A 17,946-nucleotide genomic window follows, 5' to 3' on the forward strand; every position below is an offset into this window, starting at 1 on the left:
TCTTTGAGCGACGGCTTGAGTTGAAACATAGCAGAGCATCCGAATGACGATTGTAGACCGTAGTTTCTTGTCCAAAGTGTTGCCTGAGTATCCCCGCATGACGTCGGGCAACCCATAAAGGAAAAAAAAGGAAGTCGCGGCAAACGGTCAACAGCGCGTTTGACCGCCGCAGGAAATACTTTACAACTGATCAATCCGCACCCTCATCTTCAGCGCAACTATCTTACTTATCCTTTATCTCCACAGACCAGTGATTTCTCCACTACTATAACGTCGAACTTGAGGGTCATGAGTGTTCAACTCCCACAGATCATCCACCACGCCATTACATCCATTTTAGAGGTCGACGAGAAAGACCCTATCGTACGATGTTGTGAAGGTCGTCCAGAGGAAGTCTCTAGATTATTGCTAGAGGATCCCGCAAAGGCGATCAAGGAAGCAAACTCCTGGCTCCATGTTTTCCCCTACAAAGATGTGGACGCGTGTTGGCTTCGACTCTACACGGACGCCAGTATCCTGAAAGCTTGCCTTGATATTTGCGACGGACTGAACTTCCCAGGCACACTGATGCTCAGAGATGAGCCGAAGGAGTCCTATATTCGCCGTCTTCTCCAGGGGCTCACAAGCCTTGGCGACGACGAGGAGATTCGCATTGGCCCAGACGCCCCGTGGCTTACACCCGCCATACACATGCTTGATCGAGCGATCATCATGACTGGCGCGCCACTGCGCGAGGCTTTCATTGAACTCCTGATCAGTTCTTTGCAGACAGCAACCAAGTTGGGATCGGAAAACGCAGCAGACAATCAGCCCGAGCCTACCTTGCTCTTTTCCACCCTTTCAGCACCAGCACCTGAGATTAAGTACCCTATTCCTCGTGTCTCTCGTCTCTCATTCGAACGGTTCCAGTCTCACATCTATAACGCTCGAACTCCCTTGGTGATCACCGATGCTGTGGGACACTGGCCCGCTTTGTCGACCCGACCATGGTCTTCTCGCTCCTACTGGAATGATCGCACGTTTGACGGTCGAAGACTGGTTCCCGTGGAGCTCGGCCGAGCGTACACGGACAAGGATTGGGGTCAAAAGATCATTCCCTTCGGAGAGTTCATCGACAAATACATCGACCGGGACGAGGGTCAGGGTGGCCCGACCGGTTATCTGGCGCAGCACGATTTGTTGACCCAAATTCCGGCTTTGCGAAAAGATATAGGTGTCCCTGATTACTGTTATATCAAACCCCCTGGTCCGGAACCAGGTACGCCGTTATATTTGAAAAACCAGCTGGAAATGGAAGAGCAAAAGGCAGCCGTCAAACCGCCGCAGATGCAAGACCAGATGGAGGCTGATCCTGGCGTAGCCGAGTCTGGTTCCACGGCGGATGACTTCGTGGATGATGATAGCTCTAACGATCCTGTCATCAACACTTGGATCGGTCCGTCATGGACCATCTCGCCCTTGCACCACGATCCCTACCACAACATCTTTGTCCAAGTGGTAGGGGCGAAATACATTCGACTCTACTCCCCACATACTCCAGCATCGCAGATCTATCCGAAGGGGAAAGAGGTTGTGAACGGATCCTCGGACGAGTTCTCCGATGAGGGAGATAGGCAAGCTGATCTTCAAATCCGGAGGGAACTCGCCGCTGCTGCTGCCGCCAGTTGCCATTCATCGCCAGAGATAGCTACGCAGCCAGATGAGCAGGCCCAGCTCATCGACATGTCGAATACCTCGCAGGTGGATTTAACTAAAATCGAGATGTCACCGGCCGAGGCCGAGCAATGGGAGGCTGAATGGCCGGGGTTCCTGCAGGCAGAGTACGTCGAGACTGTGCTCAAGGAGGGGGAGTGCTTGTATATACCCGTGGGCTGGTGGCATTATGTGCGTAGTCTCCAGGGAGGTATCAGCGTTAGTTTTTGGTGGGAGTAGTTGCTCTTGCAGTCTTGGTACGCGTACTCATTGGGTCATGCTGCATTGAGCGCTATAGACAATTGAACAGACATTGTGCCACCAACCGCCTTTCTGATTAAGTTGACGGTAATCGATCATTCACGAATATTCAAGAAGCTGATATCCTTGCTTGGTCGAAGTTGGGAGAGGACAAGACTTGCTCGGACCCGAAAGCGCCAGAGCAGTCGGATACGAGATAAACAAATGGTGATGGTGGGGTGTGGTCTGTTCCAGTAGGAAGTAGAAAACCGGATAGGCAGACCATAGTCATGACAGCTTGGGTAGCTGGTAATAATGACCAGAGCAGGGCAACGGATCTAGTCCAACTGAGATCACAGACTCACAGTACTGTTTCATGTGTGGAGCAAAGGTGAGGCCGAGATCAGGATTCCAAATTGGGCAGCAAATAATGGAAGCCGGTTCAATAATGAGTTGGCGGCGGAAAGCAGCCAACCTTAAACTGTCTTGTGTACCCCATATTTTCTTGCTCGTCTGGTCCAAGCGTTTAGTTTGACTCAAGACAGATAGGCTTCTAGTTTCTCGAAGACTTCTTACACGAAGTGGATTGGATTTCACGATATATAATCCAGAATCCATGCCGTGACTCAAGTCTGGAACTAACTGAGGTTTCGAACCGTTCTTCCCCAATCATTGATACGACTGTCCGAAGTCCCGAACTTTCCTCTCCTCCTCGCGTGCCTGGCTCGGATTTCTTTCTTTTCGGAGACTAGCACTTCACTTCTACTTTGGGTTCTGTTCTTGCGATACTAAAACCGTTGTTCTTCCATCGTTCTACCCGTTTTTTTCCTTTGCTCAGCGGAATCACCACGTCGCATGCTCGGTCGGGGTGGAGCAAGAGGCGGATGATCGTGTGTTGTTGCTCCGGGAGATCATGTTCGTTCGCTTTATCGCGGCGCGCAGTCCGATAGGGAAAAAAAGTTCGTGTCGAACTATTGAACCGCCCAACAAGGAGTTCCCCAGCGGTGGGCTAAAGACGCAGGAGGTAAGCAAATTTTCTCTTGCATTGCTTCATACATTGGCCATCATTTGCAAGGGCTGGGCTAATACTGCATGGCACCAATAGAAGTCGGTCTCCAACAAGGCTAATCAGTAACGATTTGATTGCTTTGTTTTTGTCCCTTTTCCCCCTCAGCAACCTCCGAGCCGACAAGACTCGACTTTAATCCCTCGTTTGCCAAACTTCACCAGCCGCTTCGCTTTCTCCTTCTCCCCTCCATTTATCTCCAGCCGTTCCTTTGCCGCTCGCCTGACTCCGAGGATATTTCAAGTTCCAGACCCTCTGCTTGCTGCGAGAGGTCATGTGTACAGCACGATCAACCCTTGGCGCGATTCTAGTAGAACACACTCCTTTGAAGAGAAGCAAATAACTGCGGGCCCGACCGTCCTCTCAAGATGGTTAAGGCAGACGTGCGGAGGGATTACTATGCAGACTTGGGGCTTACACCAAGTGCAGAAACCGAAGAAATCAAGCGGCAGTTTCGAAAATTAGGTGAGAGCGGGGACCTGATAACAAACAGCCTTGTTACAAGTGCCATATTAACCCTTGATAGCCTTGAAGTACCATCCCGACAGAAACCCCGGCCGAGAGGTGGAGTTCATCTCCAAGTTCCAGGCCATTCAGGCGGCTCATGAGATTCTCATCGACCCTCAACAACGATTGCGGTATGACACGGATCGACTGCGCGCTGGGTACGGCAAATTCTACGGCCCCTCGAAAACTAGCTCGCCTCGAAAGACGGCCACGACTCCTCAAACCTCCACCTATTCTCCGAAACCTGCGCCTACGAAACCACACCCTTCGGCACGCCCACAGTCCTTTCATGCGGGGCCCTCGAGCGGCGCTCAACGATATGCCAGTTATGCACGCGCGGCTCCGAAACAGCCATGGGAAAAGACCCACGACGAAGGTCAGACACGGGCGGACGCATATAGAGGGTTTCAGGAAATGAAGGGCAATGGCATGCCGGGCGGATGGTCGTCATTTGATCCCCGTACGGGACGCGCTGGCCAACCCGAAGCTACGCCTAGACCCAAGGCAAACGGGCCGTCAACAAGGCCGAAGTCTGCCTTCGAGTACTTCAGGACATCCAACAAGCCGGAGAGCCCAGAACCCTCGCGGACTCAAACGAGGAAGAAAAAGCATGGGTTTGCTCCGCACTCCGCAGGCGGCGATGAGCCTATGGCCACACACACATCCTCATATACGAGTCGAAATGAACGTTCCCAAACTCCAAACGCGTACTTTGGGGCTGCGCCGTCGCCAACGGCGAAGAAAGCTGCTCAAAATCGGACAGACACTCCTGATTTCGAGCGGATGAGGAGCAGGTATGCCAGCGCTGGCGGAGAGAGAACGTTTTTTGACAGCGCCAACCTCGGGCGCTCCGCAAGTATGCGCGATTCAACTGAAAGTCCCAAACCTCGCTCCCGGACCAATCCACCCAGCCCGACTGCCCACGAGGCTGGACGGTATCGTAGCGCTAGTCCCAAATTCAAAGCAGATAAAAACCGGAACTATTCATCCACCAGCTCCAGCGATCTCGAGGACGAGGAAGACTTCCTGGCGAGAAAACCAAAGGCGGTCCCTAAAAGCAGACTGCACCCTCACGGGAACTTCACTGCTTTCCATACAGAGCACACTCAAGCGGCTGGTCCCGGTATGTTTACCTCACACTGAAATACCATTGAGTATTCTATGCATGTCGACAAAATGGTTTTATAAAACTAAATGGATACTGACACACCTCAACAGAGCCTCATGCAAATGATACTACAGCAGCAAAGGATGCCTTTGATACGTCTTCTTTCTTCGACTTTGGAAGCCCATTAAACTCGTACGTTGCGCATTTGGGAGATGTAACAAACTCCTTAGCTGACAACTGCTCGAAAATAGACAACAAGGACCCGGACAAAGTAGCGGCCTTCCGAACAGGAGCTTCAAGAGCAGTAGTCATGAGCATATGCGGAGCACGTTCTCTGCCGAGAATTGGGATGGGGCTGCTTTCTTCAATAGTACTTCTCAGAACACGGATGAGCGAGGACGATCGGCGACTCGAGAGGCGACCGACAGGACAGGACACTCTGCGGATGCCTCGAATACTGAAAAACCAAATCCCGAACCTGAACCTCAGCCAGCCCCCTTCGCTCAGTTTGGTTTCCCTGCAGACCAATGGACCGAGATGTTCAAGAACATGTCGTTCGAACCGAAGAATGGAGGGGGTCAGCAGACACAAACAGCCTCGACCCAGCGGCAGAGAAGCCCTCGCAAACCAAGGGCGGCAACCAAGACGCGGCCCGTTCCTCAGCCAGCTACTGTTACGACAGAAGCCGACGAGGTACCAACAACGTTGAATGGGGAAACTAGTATCCCGGACACGGCCAAAGCGGGGAATACCGGCGTGGAAGCGATGGATATTGATGATATGCCACTTCGCACGACTACAGAGAAACCGGACGAGACGAAGAAGACCGACGAGACCGTACCAGCGACGAAGCCAGCTTCTCACGAAGCCCAGAAGGAAGAAAACGCCAAGAACTTCAACTTAGAAGATTTGAGCAAGACGGTTCCACTCACACAAAACACGAACGGGGGCATCGAAGACCTCCAGGACATTCACGTCACTCTTCCGTTCGAATCTCGCGCCGATTTCCCCAAAACAACAACGCGGGACGCTCGTCCTCGAAGGTTGAACCTGCCTCGGCCACCAAAACGGCCCAATGTACCTGAGATGATCCCTCTCAGTGCCGGCTCCCGACAACTGGGAGTGCCTCGGGCAGCATGGGAGCGTTATGTTGCCGAAATGACGGTATACATGTCTGAATGGAATGCCTTCAATCGCCGCATGATTCAGCACTTCAGTGCCCGCCAGGATGCCATCGAAACGGGCATGTCTCCCAACTGGATCGGTGCGATTGGGGATGCGGCGCAGGTCAAGCTGGACCCAGAAGACCCGGGAAACGGTGATGCCATGGTAGCAGGTAGCGCGAAAGGTGGCTACAATGCGTACAAACTCGCATTGGACCAGGATCTTGAGGTCGAGAAGCACTGGGAGGTGGCCCGGGAACTGCACCGCGACTGCATCTCGAAACTCGGCGAGTTGCGCGAATGGATCATGGCCGACGGGAAGATTCTTTAGAGCGCAACGAAGTATGAGAGAGCGAGGGTTGGCTTACAAGGCATTGGGCAGTATTTTGCCTAGCTCGCAGTCAAAGTCGCATACATGCATCAGATCAGGCGTTGGCGTTGTGTTTTTCTTATTCGGATGATGATATCCTGTATCATATTTTATCACAGTCGTGGAGATTCCCTTCCAAAGAAGCGTCGTGACTCGATACTGTTCACCATGTATATACATTTTGACCTCATGATATATGAGCATGTACCCTCCTGGTAATCATTCCTTCTTGATTCGTGACTTGCAGAGGCCCTGGCCCCCAGCCCCAAACCCCAAGCCCTAAGCCCGATACCGGTCGGAACTCCCCGACCAGCAACAGGGAAAGGATGAGAGCACTCCGAGCAAGCAAATACCGCATACGGCGGGACCCCGCCGCAGGGCCTGGCGACGGTAATGTGTAATACCGGCAAATGGGGCATGGAATGCGGGCGGCACGGGCTGCAAGAGGGGATGACAGAGTACGGTACGGTACGAAGATGACACGCACTGCACCGATCGAGGAGTCACCGGCAGACCCGCCCAACCAGGGAGTTAGTGGGTTAGTGAGTTGAGTTAGTCAGTGGTATATATCATCTTCCCCTCCGCAGACTTCCCCTCCGTTTCTTTTTTCGGCTTTTTGGTCTTTGACGGTCGCGAACTCTTCGCCGCTGCTCCAGTCACCTTTGGTATAGCTTGGATATCTCTTGGTGTTCTTTAACCCTCTACCACAGCCATCGCCTCTTCAGAATCCTTTTTCTGCCAGTTTAACCCACACCGGATTCATCCGTTGACTCATATCCGCCATACCCACTATCGTGCCCCGCCTCCAGTCGTTCCTCCCTCCCTCTCTGTTACTTGTCGCAAGTTCGAGAGTCCCTCCAGATAGAAGAAGTCAATTGCACTAGATCTTCATATCACACATCATAAACACAATCACAATGGGTGTCACAATTGTCCTTGGTAGCCAGTGGGGTGATGAAGGTGAGAGAAACACGCTGCTGCCATCCAGATCCTTTTCGGATCCACCTCTTCAGCAATGGATTCATGCTGACATCAGGTTGATTGAATGCAGGAAAGGGAAAGATTACGGATATGCTTGCGCAGGAAGCTACGCTTTGCTGCCGTGCCGCTGGCGGCCACAGTAAGTTTTGACTTTTTTTTGTGGTCTCCTGCAACAAACATGCTCACCGGCGACGGTGGATGACGCGATCTAACTTTGGGGGACACCTAGACGCGGGCCACACTATTGTTCATGGCTCTACGACTTATGATTTCCACATCCTTCCTTCCGGTCTTGTCTCCCCTTCCTGTGTCAACCTGATTGGCGCGGGAACTGTGGTGCACATCCCCAGTTTCTTCAAGGAGTTGGCGGCTATTGAGACCAAGGGCTTGACTACCGCTGGAAAGCGTATCTTCATCTCGGATCGCGCTCACGTCTGCTTCGACTTGCACTCCGTCGTGGATGGCCTGGAAGAGGCTAAGCTCGGTGGTCGCAAGGTCGGCACCACTGGTAAGGGTATCGGTCCTTGCTACAGTGACAAGGCTGCTCGTCGCGGTGTTCGCGTTGGCGAGATCTTGGATGAGGCTCTTTTCGAGCGCAAGCTGCGTTCTCTGCACGCGGGATACACTGCCCGATTTGGCGAGCTGGAGTACAGTGTTGAGGATGAGCTTGCGCGTTTCAAGGTGGGTTTAAATGTTCCGGAACCCAATGCGTGTATACAAGATGCTGATGACCTTGGCAGGATTACCGTCAACGCCTGGGCCCTTACATCGTGGACCAATTGGCCTTCCTGCAGAAGTATAAGGATGCTCCTAACACTCTGGTTGAGGGTGCCAATGCTCTTATGCTTGACCTGGATCACGGAACCTACCCCTTCGTGACCTCTTCTTCGACCGGTCTCGGTGGTGCCGTCCAGGCGCTGTCCCTGAACCCCACCAGCATCTCCTCCATCATCGGTGTTGTCAAGGCCTACACTACCCGTGTCGGCTCCGGTCCCTTCCCCACCGAGCAGTTGAACGAGTTCGGTGACAAGCTGCAGGGTGTCGGTAAGGAGTTCGGTGTCACCACCGGCCGTCGTCGTCGCTGCGGTTGGTTCGACATGGTCCTCTGCCGCTACTCCCAAGCCATCAACCACTACACTGCCCTGAACCTGACCAAGCTGGACGTTCTGGACGACTTCGACGAGATCAAGGTCGGTGTCGCTTACATCCTGCCTGACGGTACCCGCACGGAGAACACCATGCCTGCCGATCCCGAGGTCTTGGAGAAGGTCAAGGTCGAGTATATCACTCTTCCCGGCTGGAAGACCAAGACCATGGGTATCAAGAAGTACGAGGACTTGCCTCCCAACGCCCGTGCCTACATCGAGTACATCGAGCGCGGTCTCGGTGGCGTTCCGGTCAAGTGGATCGGTACCGGCCCTGCTCGTGACGACATGATTGCCCGCGAGTAAGCACGCGGTCGAAGTCGTTGCGCCGCTCGATTGTTGATTCCCACCTTCTCGTATAATATCCTAAGCACCCAGTAAACTTTTTCTTTCCATGCATGTTTTTAGTTCTGGATGACTTGTACTATTGTCTACAGAGATAAGACGGTAGACTGCTGGGTCGCAGATAAATTAGAGTACAAAAACTTCTTTTTTAAATCTCTCAGATTGAACTAATTGTAAATAAGGTAGGTGTATGTGAATGATGCAAATTCGCGCATTACCGATTAGAACAGATGCGTCAATGTATGTAACTAATTATTTAGGATGATAAGACTAATACGTCACCAATATCTAACATCAAAAAAAAAAAGTAGTAGTAGTAGTAGTAGTAGTAGTAGTAGTAGTAGTAGTAGTAGTATTAGTAGTAGAGTCTACAACCGATCTTATACCTTATAATGTAAACCCTGTAGTCAGTCCCTGCCTTGGTGTGTCTAGATAGATAGTTGTATAGTAAGCGAGTAGGTAGTTATGCCGAGGTGGTCTGTGCTGTTGCCCGTGGGGTTTTCTAGTTAGCTGTTTGGGTAGCCACCTTCCCCTTCAATCTCCACGCTTTCTGATTCTATCCTCTTCAACTTCTTCCAACCTTCACCTCCTCTCGCAACTTCACCACCATCTAATTCATCATCACATCCATATAATACTACCAACATGAAGTCCCACGACGACCCGCCTCGTAAAAGGCGTTGCGGTAAAGAGCGTGTACGTGTTACTCGTGCTTGCGACGCTTGCAAACGGTATCTCGGCCTCCATATATCCATCTTCTCCTTCCTTCGTGAAGATGATCCTAAGTCACTTCGATAGGAAGAAGTTACGGTGCTCAGGCACTCTTCCCTGTTCTCTCTGTCAGCGTACTGGCAGATCGTGTGACTACACAGCCGAATATAACCGGGGGAAACTCCCCCCAATTCCCTCGCGTGAACAGCCCACCACTCCTCCAAGAACCGAGACCACCACCGACTGCACCCTCGAGTCTCCAGCCTCATCCTTGAGAGAGGATGGCTTCGTTAATGGTGCAGCCTCCCGCAACTCGCCTGAGGCCCATCAGACCGATATGGAGGGTCATTACGTCGGCCCTTCGTCGGGGGTCTCATTCCTGATCCGAGCCCAGAGGAGACTGCACGAGCAAATCTCCCTCCCCATCAATGCCCCAATTTTCAGCTTTGGGGATGCCCCCTTGTCGAATATGGACCCGGCTTTTCTTCTTCTCCCGCCTCGCTCCGATGCAGACGTTTTGGTTGCTCGTTACTTTGACTTTGCCTTTCCAACCCATCGTTTTCTCCATCAGTCGCAGGTCGAGTGTTGGATTTCCGAGTTCTATGGCCCACTGCAGGACTCAGCTGTTGCTGGGCCCGACAAGCGCTCAATTCGCGCATTGGTCCTGATGGTCTTAGCCCACGCGAAACAATGTTTAGCTGAGTCGGATCAAGGCATCGGAGCGTCGGTCAATGGCACACTCTACTTAGCGGCAGCCGAGCACCATCTGGCGGCAGAGACAGGTCCAGTGCGCCTGACGAGCGTGCAGGCCCGCTTGGCCCAGTGCTTCTACCTCTTGTCACAGTCTCGCATCAATCATTGCTGGAGCTTGTTCGGTACGACCGCCCGGCTGGCCATTGCTATCGGCCTTCATCGTGCTCGTAGGAGAGACCGGAGTTCCAGCTTTGATTACGTGGATGGAGAGTGTCGGAAACGCGTCTTCTGGTGTGCTTATAGTCTTGACAATTACCTGAGCGCCGCTTTGGGCCGGCCGCGCATCTTCCACGACGACGACATCGACCAGGAACTCCCCACGGTCGCAAATGACGCCCAAATCAAATCCGACCAGATCCTTCCGGCAGCAACATCTGCGCAGAGCATAATGCTCGCCCCCGTTTACCATGCTAAACTGTCGGTCATCATTGGTGGTATCCTACATGATGTGTACGGGGCCCGGCGGGCCAGTGGGCAAGTGGAAGTTGCTGCTGCTGCCAAGTACGGGGCTGGCTTGTCTCGCTGGCGTCAGGAGCTATCAAGTTTCCTCGATCTACCGAGCGTCGATCTGCTGATGCTGACGTATCAACGCCAGTATACGGTGCTTAATCTCGCCTTTTATCATGCTCAGATTCTGCTATACCGACCGTTCATCCTGAAAGACTTTGGACTTTCTATCGCCACCCCGCGTTCGCAGAGTGACAGGGCAGTTGTTGAGTCAACGAGAAAGTACACTGAGCTGTGTCTCGAAGCAGCCATGAAAATTGCCGCTATCGTCCGCGAGCTATGCAATCGGCGAAGAATGTATTCCACCTTCTGGGTAAGTAGCAAGGAGTTTAGCCTAACTACACGACTTGGAATACGTCAACTGAAAATTTGCTAGTTTACGCACTACTACGCCTTTTCGGCGATTGTAGTTCTATATGTCCGTGTGGTCCAGGGCTCTACGCTAGTGAACCGGTCGGACCAACTGCGCAGCTATCTTCGGATCGCAGAGCAAGCCCAGCGAGATCTCGCCCTCTGTGGGCCGCGTTCCTCGTTCGCACAGCGCTACGTGGTAGTCCTGGAGGAGCTTCGGAAAGAAGCTCGAGCTGCTATCAACCGGACTCGGCCAAGTGTCGTGACAAGTGAGGCACCACTCCCGTCAAGTCTCCGCTCTCCATCACAGCAGGGACTCGCCAGTACCGAACCAAGGCACATCGCAAAGCCAGGAGTGAGCCATAGCATGTTCGATATACAGACTATGCAGGTAAGCATGAGAGCTTCGGAGCATCAGTGGATGGACCCGACCTCTGCGCAATTACACCCGCAACCCTCCCAGGGAAACCCTGTAAGCGATGGATTGGCCGAGACGGGCATGATGGATGTCTCCGATTGGGGCGCTGTGGACTCGCTGGCAGCCGCTGGACTCGGAGAACTGGACTATCTCTTTCCTTTTGAAGGCTTTCAAGGTGCATAACCTCGTCAGGGAGCCTTCACCGAGAATTCAACTCAAGGCTGGCCTTGAAGGCTTTGACTCGATGGGTGTGCAGAACAGTCTGGAGAGAAAAGGAAAACAAGAGACCTTCAAGTAACACAACGAGTCCGGCGGCCCCTGGATCAGGAACTTCACTCCATCATTGCTTTGGGACATATACAGCGCGTCCCAGGGAAGCTCGCATCCCCCACGTGCGATCACGCCCAGTCCGGGCGGCTGTTAGAGCTTCAAGTGGTGCCTCGCCCCTTTCAAACACTCTAATGAATGGTTCAGGTGCGTCATCAAAGTCCGGTCCCCAACCCGTGCGGGTGTGGCACGCTGCAGAGCATCAAGTTCCGCCACACAGGCTACGTTCCAATCCGCTGTTCCAACCAATTTCTCTTTTCCTCCAGTTGCAGGCCTGTTTCACGCGATCATGCAGCGACTGCATTTAGGAAGACTGCGTAAAGCGCCCCTGAGGTGTCATCCATGTTGTCCTCCACGACTTTAGCTATGGCTTCCACCGCTCTGAAAGCATCACCGTCAGGATTGACGCACCAGCCCTTTTCGAAACCCTGCAGAATCGCCTTAGCTGTCCGGGCCAGAGTAGATCCACAGTCACCATCTCCGACCAAAGAGTCGAAACGGTCAATCTCTTCCTCTGCGGTCACAGTCTTATCACAGGCACGAGTGATGGCCGCCGAAAATGATTTAGTGTCAAATGTACAGCCAAGATCAGCTTCGGCCGTTCTTGTCCCTTCATAGAGCACAGAGGGAGGAACTGACCTCTCAATCGTGACGAGCTAGATTCCGATAGTTTGGCCGGTCTATGCTCAAAGGACAATGATTTCTTTGCAACGGGGGACCCTCAAGGCGTTGATGAGCGGTCCAGCCTGGGCTCGACGTGGGTGCGTCCAAAGCTTGTATCATAGCCTTGTTGGCCTTGAGCAGTGTAATGCTGAACCCCTTCCCGTCTAAACTTGTCATGAAGCGCCAGCGTATACTCGTATCGCGTGGAGATTGCGGTCGCCTGCGAATTTGCTTTCAGCGGATTTCAATTAGAGAAAGACAAGCTCCAATTACCTAAGCGTTCGACGACAACTTTGGTCATAGCTGAAAGTTCAATGTTCGAAACGCCCCCGAGGTTATTGACCATCAGTACCAAATCTGCCGCATCATTGAAGCGCACATATGCCGCATCTTCGTCAGACTGGTTCACCAATTTATCCAACATCTGGTCGACCAGAACGGAGATATGAGGCTGGGGCTCAAGCATGTAGCATCCTGGCTCGTTGTGAATTCCCATGCCAACCTCGACCTGGTCCGTCCGGACTGCCAAGTCTGTTGTTAGCTTTCCCACCAGATGCACATGTTCCAAAGCGGCACCGACCGTCGCCAGATTCGCCACGATGTCCTCACCCGGCCGATGCAGTTGCTTCAAAGTGGTCGACTCATTCCGCGCAACCGCTCCAAGGATTTTCTCCACAAGAACAGTGCCAGCCAGTCCTCTCCGCCCAACTTTGCCACTTTTACGCCGGTCAACTGATACATTATCACCAACGACCAGGACGGCCATCTCATGGCCCATTAGACGAGCCTTTTCCGCGGCAAGATGGAAGTGAAGGACATCCCCGGTGTAGTTCATAATGATCAGCACTGTTCTGGCTGATCCGCCTACCGTGGCAATTGTGTTCTGTATTTGGTGGACACTTGGCGATGCGAAAACGGATCCGGAAACAGCAGCAGGCCCTCGCCCACCAAGCCAGTGAATGAAGGCTCGTGTCCTGTCCCTCCTCCTGGTATCAGAGTCACTCTTGCATTGCCGTCATGACGCGAGTCAATGATGGCTGTAGTCAATTAGTATCTGCCCAGGTGGAGTTGCTCAAGGTACGTCACCCACCTTTGTTTTCCCTATCATAGATCAGCGCTGGCTGGGTCAGTGCTAGACCCTGGAGCGCATCCTGCACCAGGGTAGTACCGTCGTTGATGAAGTGTCTGGCTGCCATTGTATTCAACGATAAACAACTGCTTTGATCCTATAATTACAGGAATCGAAGAAGCAGATTTGAGCCAGTTTGGCGGCTTCAGCTTACTTCTGGCGACATTTATCCATGTCCATGAAAGCTGTACAACGTCGCCCTAGACGCAGGTTTCCGGGCCGCTGCGTAAAGCAGCCCATACCAAAAGCACACTCACGGGATCCTCGGTTGGAGCCATGCTTTGGCATAGACCAATCGCCACCAAGGTGATCAGTGCGGAATATGCCAACACAGAAGACCACGGAAGAGGTCCCTTTCTCGGTTCTACATTTCCGGGCAGGGGTTGTTGTTTGCCCAGCTGGGCTGACGCTTATCCGAAGGGGGGGTTCACTTATCCGAGCCGAGCCCTAACCGTAAGCGCCGACCCCGCCTCGGAGTTCCTCAAGGAGCAAGTCATAAACAGGACATTATATGCAGGTAACCACAGACTAGCCTGAAGATAATGCTTCAATGTCTGAGTCCAACGCAGCCATGCTTCTCACATCAGACATAGACAGTGTGGCAAAGGCCAGAAAGTTGGGTGAACTTCCACCCACCCCGCCTCACGAGAAAGAAGTCACCCCTCAAACCATCAACGACGTGTTGCTGCATCTTCTTCAGGAAGCGCCAGACCTACCCCTGGTTGGTTATCCAAAGAGTTCCCATAGAGTGAGCGACTATGCATACTACACTGCTCGCGATCTGGATGGCTTCGCCAACGGCGCAGTTGAGCAATTGAACAAGGCTGGACTGTCCAAGGTACGATCCAAGCCTCCTAGTAATTACTTCCCTCACAGTCTGACCAGCCTGCACAGTTCTCTCATTCGACTGAAAACCGTGTCGTCGCGATCCTTGGCCCCTCAAGCCTTGACTACATCGTATCGCTGTTTGCACTGACCCGATTGGGCTATGCTGTTCTGTTGCTCTCAACCCGTCTCAGTACGGAAGCCTATGTCAATCTGCTTAAGGCCACCAAATGCACCCATCTCCTCTATTCTCCGTCCACTGCAAAAGCAGTAAACAAGCTTGATTCCTCCGCGGCGATTGCCACCTTCCAGATTCCAGAGCACGCAACCTACTCGCGCAGCGCTTTCGAATCAACTCTGCAGTTGACCGACAACTCTCAACTGGCTCAGAAATGGGCCTTTATTATCCACTCGTCCGGTTCCACCGGGCTGCCGAAGCCCATCTTCCAGACACACGGAGCGTGCATCGCCAACTACAGCACCAGTAAAGGCTACCGGGCCTTGTTGACCCTGCCGCTTTATCATAATCACGGCTTGTCAACGTTCTTCCGGTCGCTGTTCAAGAGAAAGCCAGTTGCAATTTACAATGCCAACCTGCCCTTAACGGGCAACCACGTTCTCGAGACTATGCAGACCACGGGCCCGGAAAGCTTTCATGGAGTGCCATATGTGCTCAAGCTGTTGAGTGAGGTCGAAGGTGGTGTGGCAGCATTAGCACAGTGCCAACAGGTTCTCTTCGGAGGAAGCAGCTGCCCAGATGATCTTGGGGATCTCCTCGTCAATCAAGGCGTGCGACTGATCAGCCATTACGGCGCGTAAGCTCGCCCTGCTTTGATGTTTTCCCCGACCGAGTGCTAACCTCAAAGAAAGAACCGAATTAGGACAACTCATGACCTCCGAACGACCACCGGAGGACAAAGCATGGAACTATGTCCGGCCGCTGAATAAGGTTGCTCCTTTCCTGAAGATGATCCCGCTAGAGGATGGATCTTATGAATGCGTCGTGCTGGATGGGTTACCTGCCAAGGTCAGCTCGAACTCCGATGACCCCCCGAACTCATTCCATACGCGCGATACTTTCCTGAAGCATCCGTCCATCCCCAACGCCTGGAAGTATTTAGGCCGACTGGATGATCGCATCACACTAGTCAACGGCGAGAAGGTGCTTCCAGTGCCCATTGAGCATCGTATTCGTCAAAGCCGATACGTTCAGGACAACCTCGTGTATGGGGTGGGTCGCCCGCTTCCAGGTCTGCTGGTCGTGCCAAGCGTTGAATGTCAAGGAATGACGAAATCTGAGATCCTGGATAAGGTGTGGCCTGATATAGCTGCGGCCAACAAGAACTCCGAGGCTTTCAGCCAGATATCCCGCAACATGGTGATCGTCCTGGATCCTGGCTGTTCGTATCCCGCCACGGATAAGGGCACAATGATCCGCAATCGCTGCTACCTCGAATTTGGTGATCTGATCGAGGGAATGTATCGAGATATCCAAGGAAGTGGTTCCGCAGCAGTGCATCGTCGCGTATTCAACAGTGTACAAGAGCTTGAGCAGTTCCTGCTGACACTGTTCCGAACTGAGTTAGGCTTCCAGGACATTGATGTAAACACGGACTTTTTCGACGCGGGCGTGGACAGTCTTCAGGCTATCAAGGCTCGGGGCATGATTCAAGATCAAGTCGACATCGGCTCAGCTCAGTTAAGTCATAATGTTATCTACGACTGCGCAAATATTCGGAAGCTCGCCGCCCGTTTGGTCGCAGCCCGCACAGGTCAGGAGAGCAGTGCCAAGGACGAGCTGAGTGCCATGGCACGATTGATCAGCATATACTCGACTTTCGCCAGCAGACCAGCTGAGGAAGAGACGGTGGTAAGTTTCAGGAAACCTTCAAGCAGATTTGCCGTTTACTGACCCAGACCCAAATCACCAGCTCCTCACTGGTACCACGGGCTCATTGGGGGTGTACATCCTATCCCGTCTCATGCAGAAGCCATCCGTGAAGAAGGTCTATTGCCTTGTCCGGGCGGCAAGTCCCAGTGATGCGCTCGACCGCGTGCTTTCAAGCCTGGCCACCAGATCCCTGCCCATGATCAACGTGTCCAAAATTGTGGCATTGCCGTCACAATTCGGGCGCGAGGATCTAGGCTTGACGCCTCCGGTGCTTGATGACCTGCGTCAGTCACTTACCAAGGTGATTCATGCGGCTTGGGCTGTCAACTTCACCCTGGGCGTCGAAAGCTTCGAGCAGCAACACATCCGGGGAGTGCACAACCTGATCAACCTGTGTCTCTCGAGCACGCGATCGTCTCCTGCGGAGTTCTACTTTTGCTCCTCCATCTCCGCAGCGGCAGGAACTCCTTTGCCCGCCACTATTGCCGAGGGACCGATCCCAGAGCTGTCGCATGCGCAGAACATGGGGTACGCTCGATCCAAACTGGTCGCCGAACGAATCATCCAGGCGGCAGCCGAAACCACTGGCATGGTTGCCAAAGTCCTTCGCGTTGGTCAGATCGTCGGTGACACCGTGACTGGCAAGTGGAATTGCACCGAAGCCATTCCACTGATGCTACAGACCGCGAAGACTCTGCAAGCTCTGCCCGCGCTGGACGAGACCCCGGCCTGGCTTCCCGTAGACGTTGTGGCCGAAGCAGTGCTAGAGCTCAGTGGCATTACTCCCTCGCCAGAGGCGACAGTCTTTGCTCGAGACCCCACCGTTGTATATCACGTACAGAACTCCAAGACCTTCCGGTGGACGGAGGATCTGCTCCCTGCCCTCCGGCAAGCGGGACTCAACTTCGAGATTCTGCCTAAGAGAGAGTGGATTCAGCGTCTCCGGGCGTCTGATCCAGACCCGACGAAAAACCCTGCCATCAAGTTGCTGGACTTTTTCACGGACAAGTACGACAATGAGAGCATGGGTCGGTCGGGGTTGAGCTTTCAGATGGAGAAGACCGAGGCCGCGAGTCCATCGCTCAAGGGAGGAGTGGAATTGATCGAGACTGGGCTCATTCGGAAGTTTGTAGATGTATGGCGGACTGAATGGTAATCTGCTTGGTTTTTTAGGGATTTCCATTTAGATTGAGAGGAGTGATGATCAACATGAAGTGATTCAATCCGATGACTGGGATAGGATGGCTGGTTGGTTGTCTTCAGGGTTGTTTCCCATCGCCACTCGAATAAGGCATGGAGATGGATGCCCCAGGCAGCCAGATAGTAAGGCAGCCATGCAAGAAGGCAAAAAGGGGCCAAGCCCAAAACGGGTCAGATGACAAATGGAGGCTAGTCAGCCTGAGGCATTATATGGTCCACTTTTATCAGGCACCAACAAACCTCTCTCTCTCCTTCTTCCAATCTAACCGACTGGAACAAACAAGTATATGTAGACTACCTCTGTAGGAAACCGGATCATTGGTACAGCACCAACAGTGCCCAGATCCCAAACTCAATGGCCCCCAGTTGGTTGGGATCCCTTGCAGCTAATCAATATGATATCACTTGGTGTTTCAAGATGCTGACCATGCTTGAGAAGGGGGGAAGAGAGGGTGGTGAACTGGGAGCTGTTGGAGAAACCGGCAATGGAATTTGCCGAGGCTGTGCTTGCTTCAGAATCCAATAGTTGGTCGGAAGATACTGGAAGATGAAAT

The 17,946-nt window shown here is 52.9% G+C and overlaps 6 protein-coding genes across 6 annotated transcripts; 5 read left to right on the plus strand and 1 right to left on the minus strand.

Annotated features, from left to right (window-relative positions):
* Positions 1 to 178: 178 nt before the first annotated feature.
* BO97DRAFT_439721 (putative JmjC domain protein) lies at positions 179 to 1,932 on the plus strand (the record flags this gene model as incomplete). Its single annotated transcript, XM_025698006.1, has 1 exon — positions 179 to 1,932. Exon 1 carries the CDS (start codon positions 289 to 291, stop codon positions 1,930 to 1,932), a length of 1,644 nt encoding a protein of 547 aa, XP_025555908.1. The 5' UTR covers positions 179 to 288.
* A 1,368-nt stretch (positions 1,933 to 3,300) lies between these two features.
* BO97DRAFT_439722 (DnaJ domain protein) lies at positions 3,301 to 6,250 on the plus strand. Its single transcript, XM_025698007.1, has 4 exons — positions 3,301 to 3,463; positions 3,525 to 4,628; positions 4,724 to 4,805; positions 4,865 to 6,250. Exons 1-4 carry the CDS (start codon positions 3,367 to 3,369, stop codon positions 6,105 to 6,107), a joined length of 2,526 nt encoding a protein of 841 aa, XP_025555909.1. The 5' UTR covers positions 3,301 to 3,366; the 3' UTR covers positions 6,108 to 6,250.
* Positions 6,251 to 6,753: 503 nt separating this feature from the next.
* On the plus strand, positions 6,754 to 8,749 carry adB (adenylosuccinate synthase ADE12). Its single transcript, XM_025692347.1, has 4 exons — positions 6,754 to 7,106; positions 7,198 to 7,266; positions 7,357 to 7,808; positions 7,868 to 8,749. Exons 1-4 carry the CDS (start codon positions 7,064 to 7,066, stop codon positions 8,576 to 8,578), a joined length of 1,275 nt encoding a protein of 424 aa, XP_025555910.1. The 5' UTR covers positions 6,754 to 7,063; the 3' UTR covers positions 8,579 to 8,749.
* A 513-nt stretch (positions 8,750 to 9,262) lies between these two features.
* BO97DRAFT_381765 (Zn(II)2Cys6 transcription factor) lies at positions 9,263 to 11,540 on the plus strand (the record flags this gene model as incomplete). The annotated part of the gene is made up of 3 exons (XM_025693262.1): positions 9,263 to 9,348; positions 9,416 to 10,901; positions 10,965 to 11,540. The coding sequence occupies 3 exons, from the start codon at positions 9,263 to 9,265 to the stop codon at positions 11,538 to 11,540; spliced, it is 2,148 nt and encodes a 715-aa protein (XP_025555911.1).
* Positions 11,541 to 11,697: 157 nt separating this feature from the next.
* Positions 11,698 to 13,543, minus strand: BO97DRAFT_430832 (Dak1-domain-containing protein; the record flags this gene model as incomplete). Its single annotated transcript, XM_025697462.1, has 9 exons — positions 11,698 to 11,783; positions 11,813 to 11,876; positions 11,910 to 11,936; positions 11,984 to 12,276; positions 12,324 to 12,340; positions 12,397 to 12,567; positions 12,608 to 13,230; positions 13,296 to 13,384; positions 13,438 to 13,543. 9 exons carry the CDS (start codon positions 13,541 to 13,543, stop codon positions 11,698 to 11,700), a joined length of 1,476 nt encoding a protein of 491 aa, XP_025555912.1.
* Positions 13,544 to 13,682: 139 nt separating this feature from the next.
* Positions 13,683 to 17,673, plus strand: BO97DRAFT_75124 (putative NRPS-like enzyme). Its single transcript, XM_025701038.1, has 4 exons — positions 13,683 to 14,314; positions 14,371 to 15,116; positions 15,172 to 16,171; positions 16,233 to 17,673. The coding sequence occupies exons 1-4, from the start codon at positions 14,027 to 14,029 to the stop codon at positions 17,346 to 17,348; spliced, it is 3,150 nt and encodes a 1,049-aa protein (XP_025555913.1). The 5' UTR covers positions 13,683 to 14,026; the 3' UTR covers positions 17,349 to 17,673.
* Positions 17,674 to 17,946: the final 273 nt, after the last annotated feature.

This window comes from Aspergillus homomorphus (assembly GCF_003184865.1).
Source record: "Aspergillus homomorphus CBS 101889 unplaced genomic scaffold BO97scaffold_2, whole genome shotgun sequence".
Classification (NCBI taxonomy): Eukaryota; Fungi; Ascomycota; class Eurotiomycetes; order Eurotiales; family Aspergillaceae; genus Aspergillus; species Aspergillus homomorphus.

Coding starts and splice junctions, on each gene's coding strand:
- adB (XM_025692347.1), top strand. CDS start 7,064: ATGGGTGTCACAATTGTCCTTGGTAGCCAGTGGGGTGATGAAG. Junction 7,107..7,197: donor TAGCCAGTGGGGTGATGAAG/GTGAGAGAAACA, acceptor GATTGAATGCAG/GAAAGGGAAAGATTACGGAT. Junction 7,809..7,867: donor ATGAGCTTGCGCGTTTCAAG/GTGGGTTTAAAT, acceptor TGACCTTGGCAG/GATTACCGTCAACGCCTGGG.
- BO97DRAFT_75124 (XM_025701038.1), top strand. CDS start 14,027: ATGTCTGAGTCCAACGCAGCCATGCTTCTCACATCAGACATAGACAGT. Junction 14,315..14,370: donor ACAAGGCTGGACTGTCCAAG/GTACGATCCAAG, acceptor CAGCCTGCACAG/TTCTCTCATTCGACTGAAAA. Junction 15,117..15,171: donor CTGATCAGCCATTACGGCGC/GTAAGCTCGCCC, acceptor CCTCAAAGAAAG/AACCGAATTAGGACAACTCA.
- BO97DRAFT_439722 (XM_025698007.1), top strand. CDS start 3,367: ATGGTTAAGGCAGACGTGCGGAGGGATTACTATGCAGACTTGGGGCTT. Junction 3,464..3,524: donor GCGGCAGTTTCGAAAATTAG/GTGAGAGCGGGG, acceptor AACCCTTGATAG/CCTTGAAGTACCATCCCGAC. Junction 4,629..4,723: donor CACTCAAGCGGCTGGTCCCG/GTATGTTTACCT, acceptor ACACCTCAACAG/AGCCTCATGCAAATGATACT.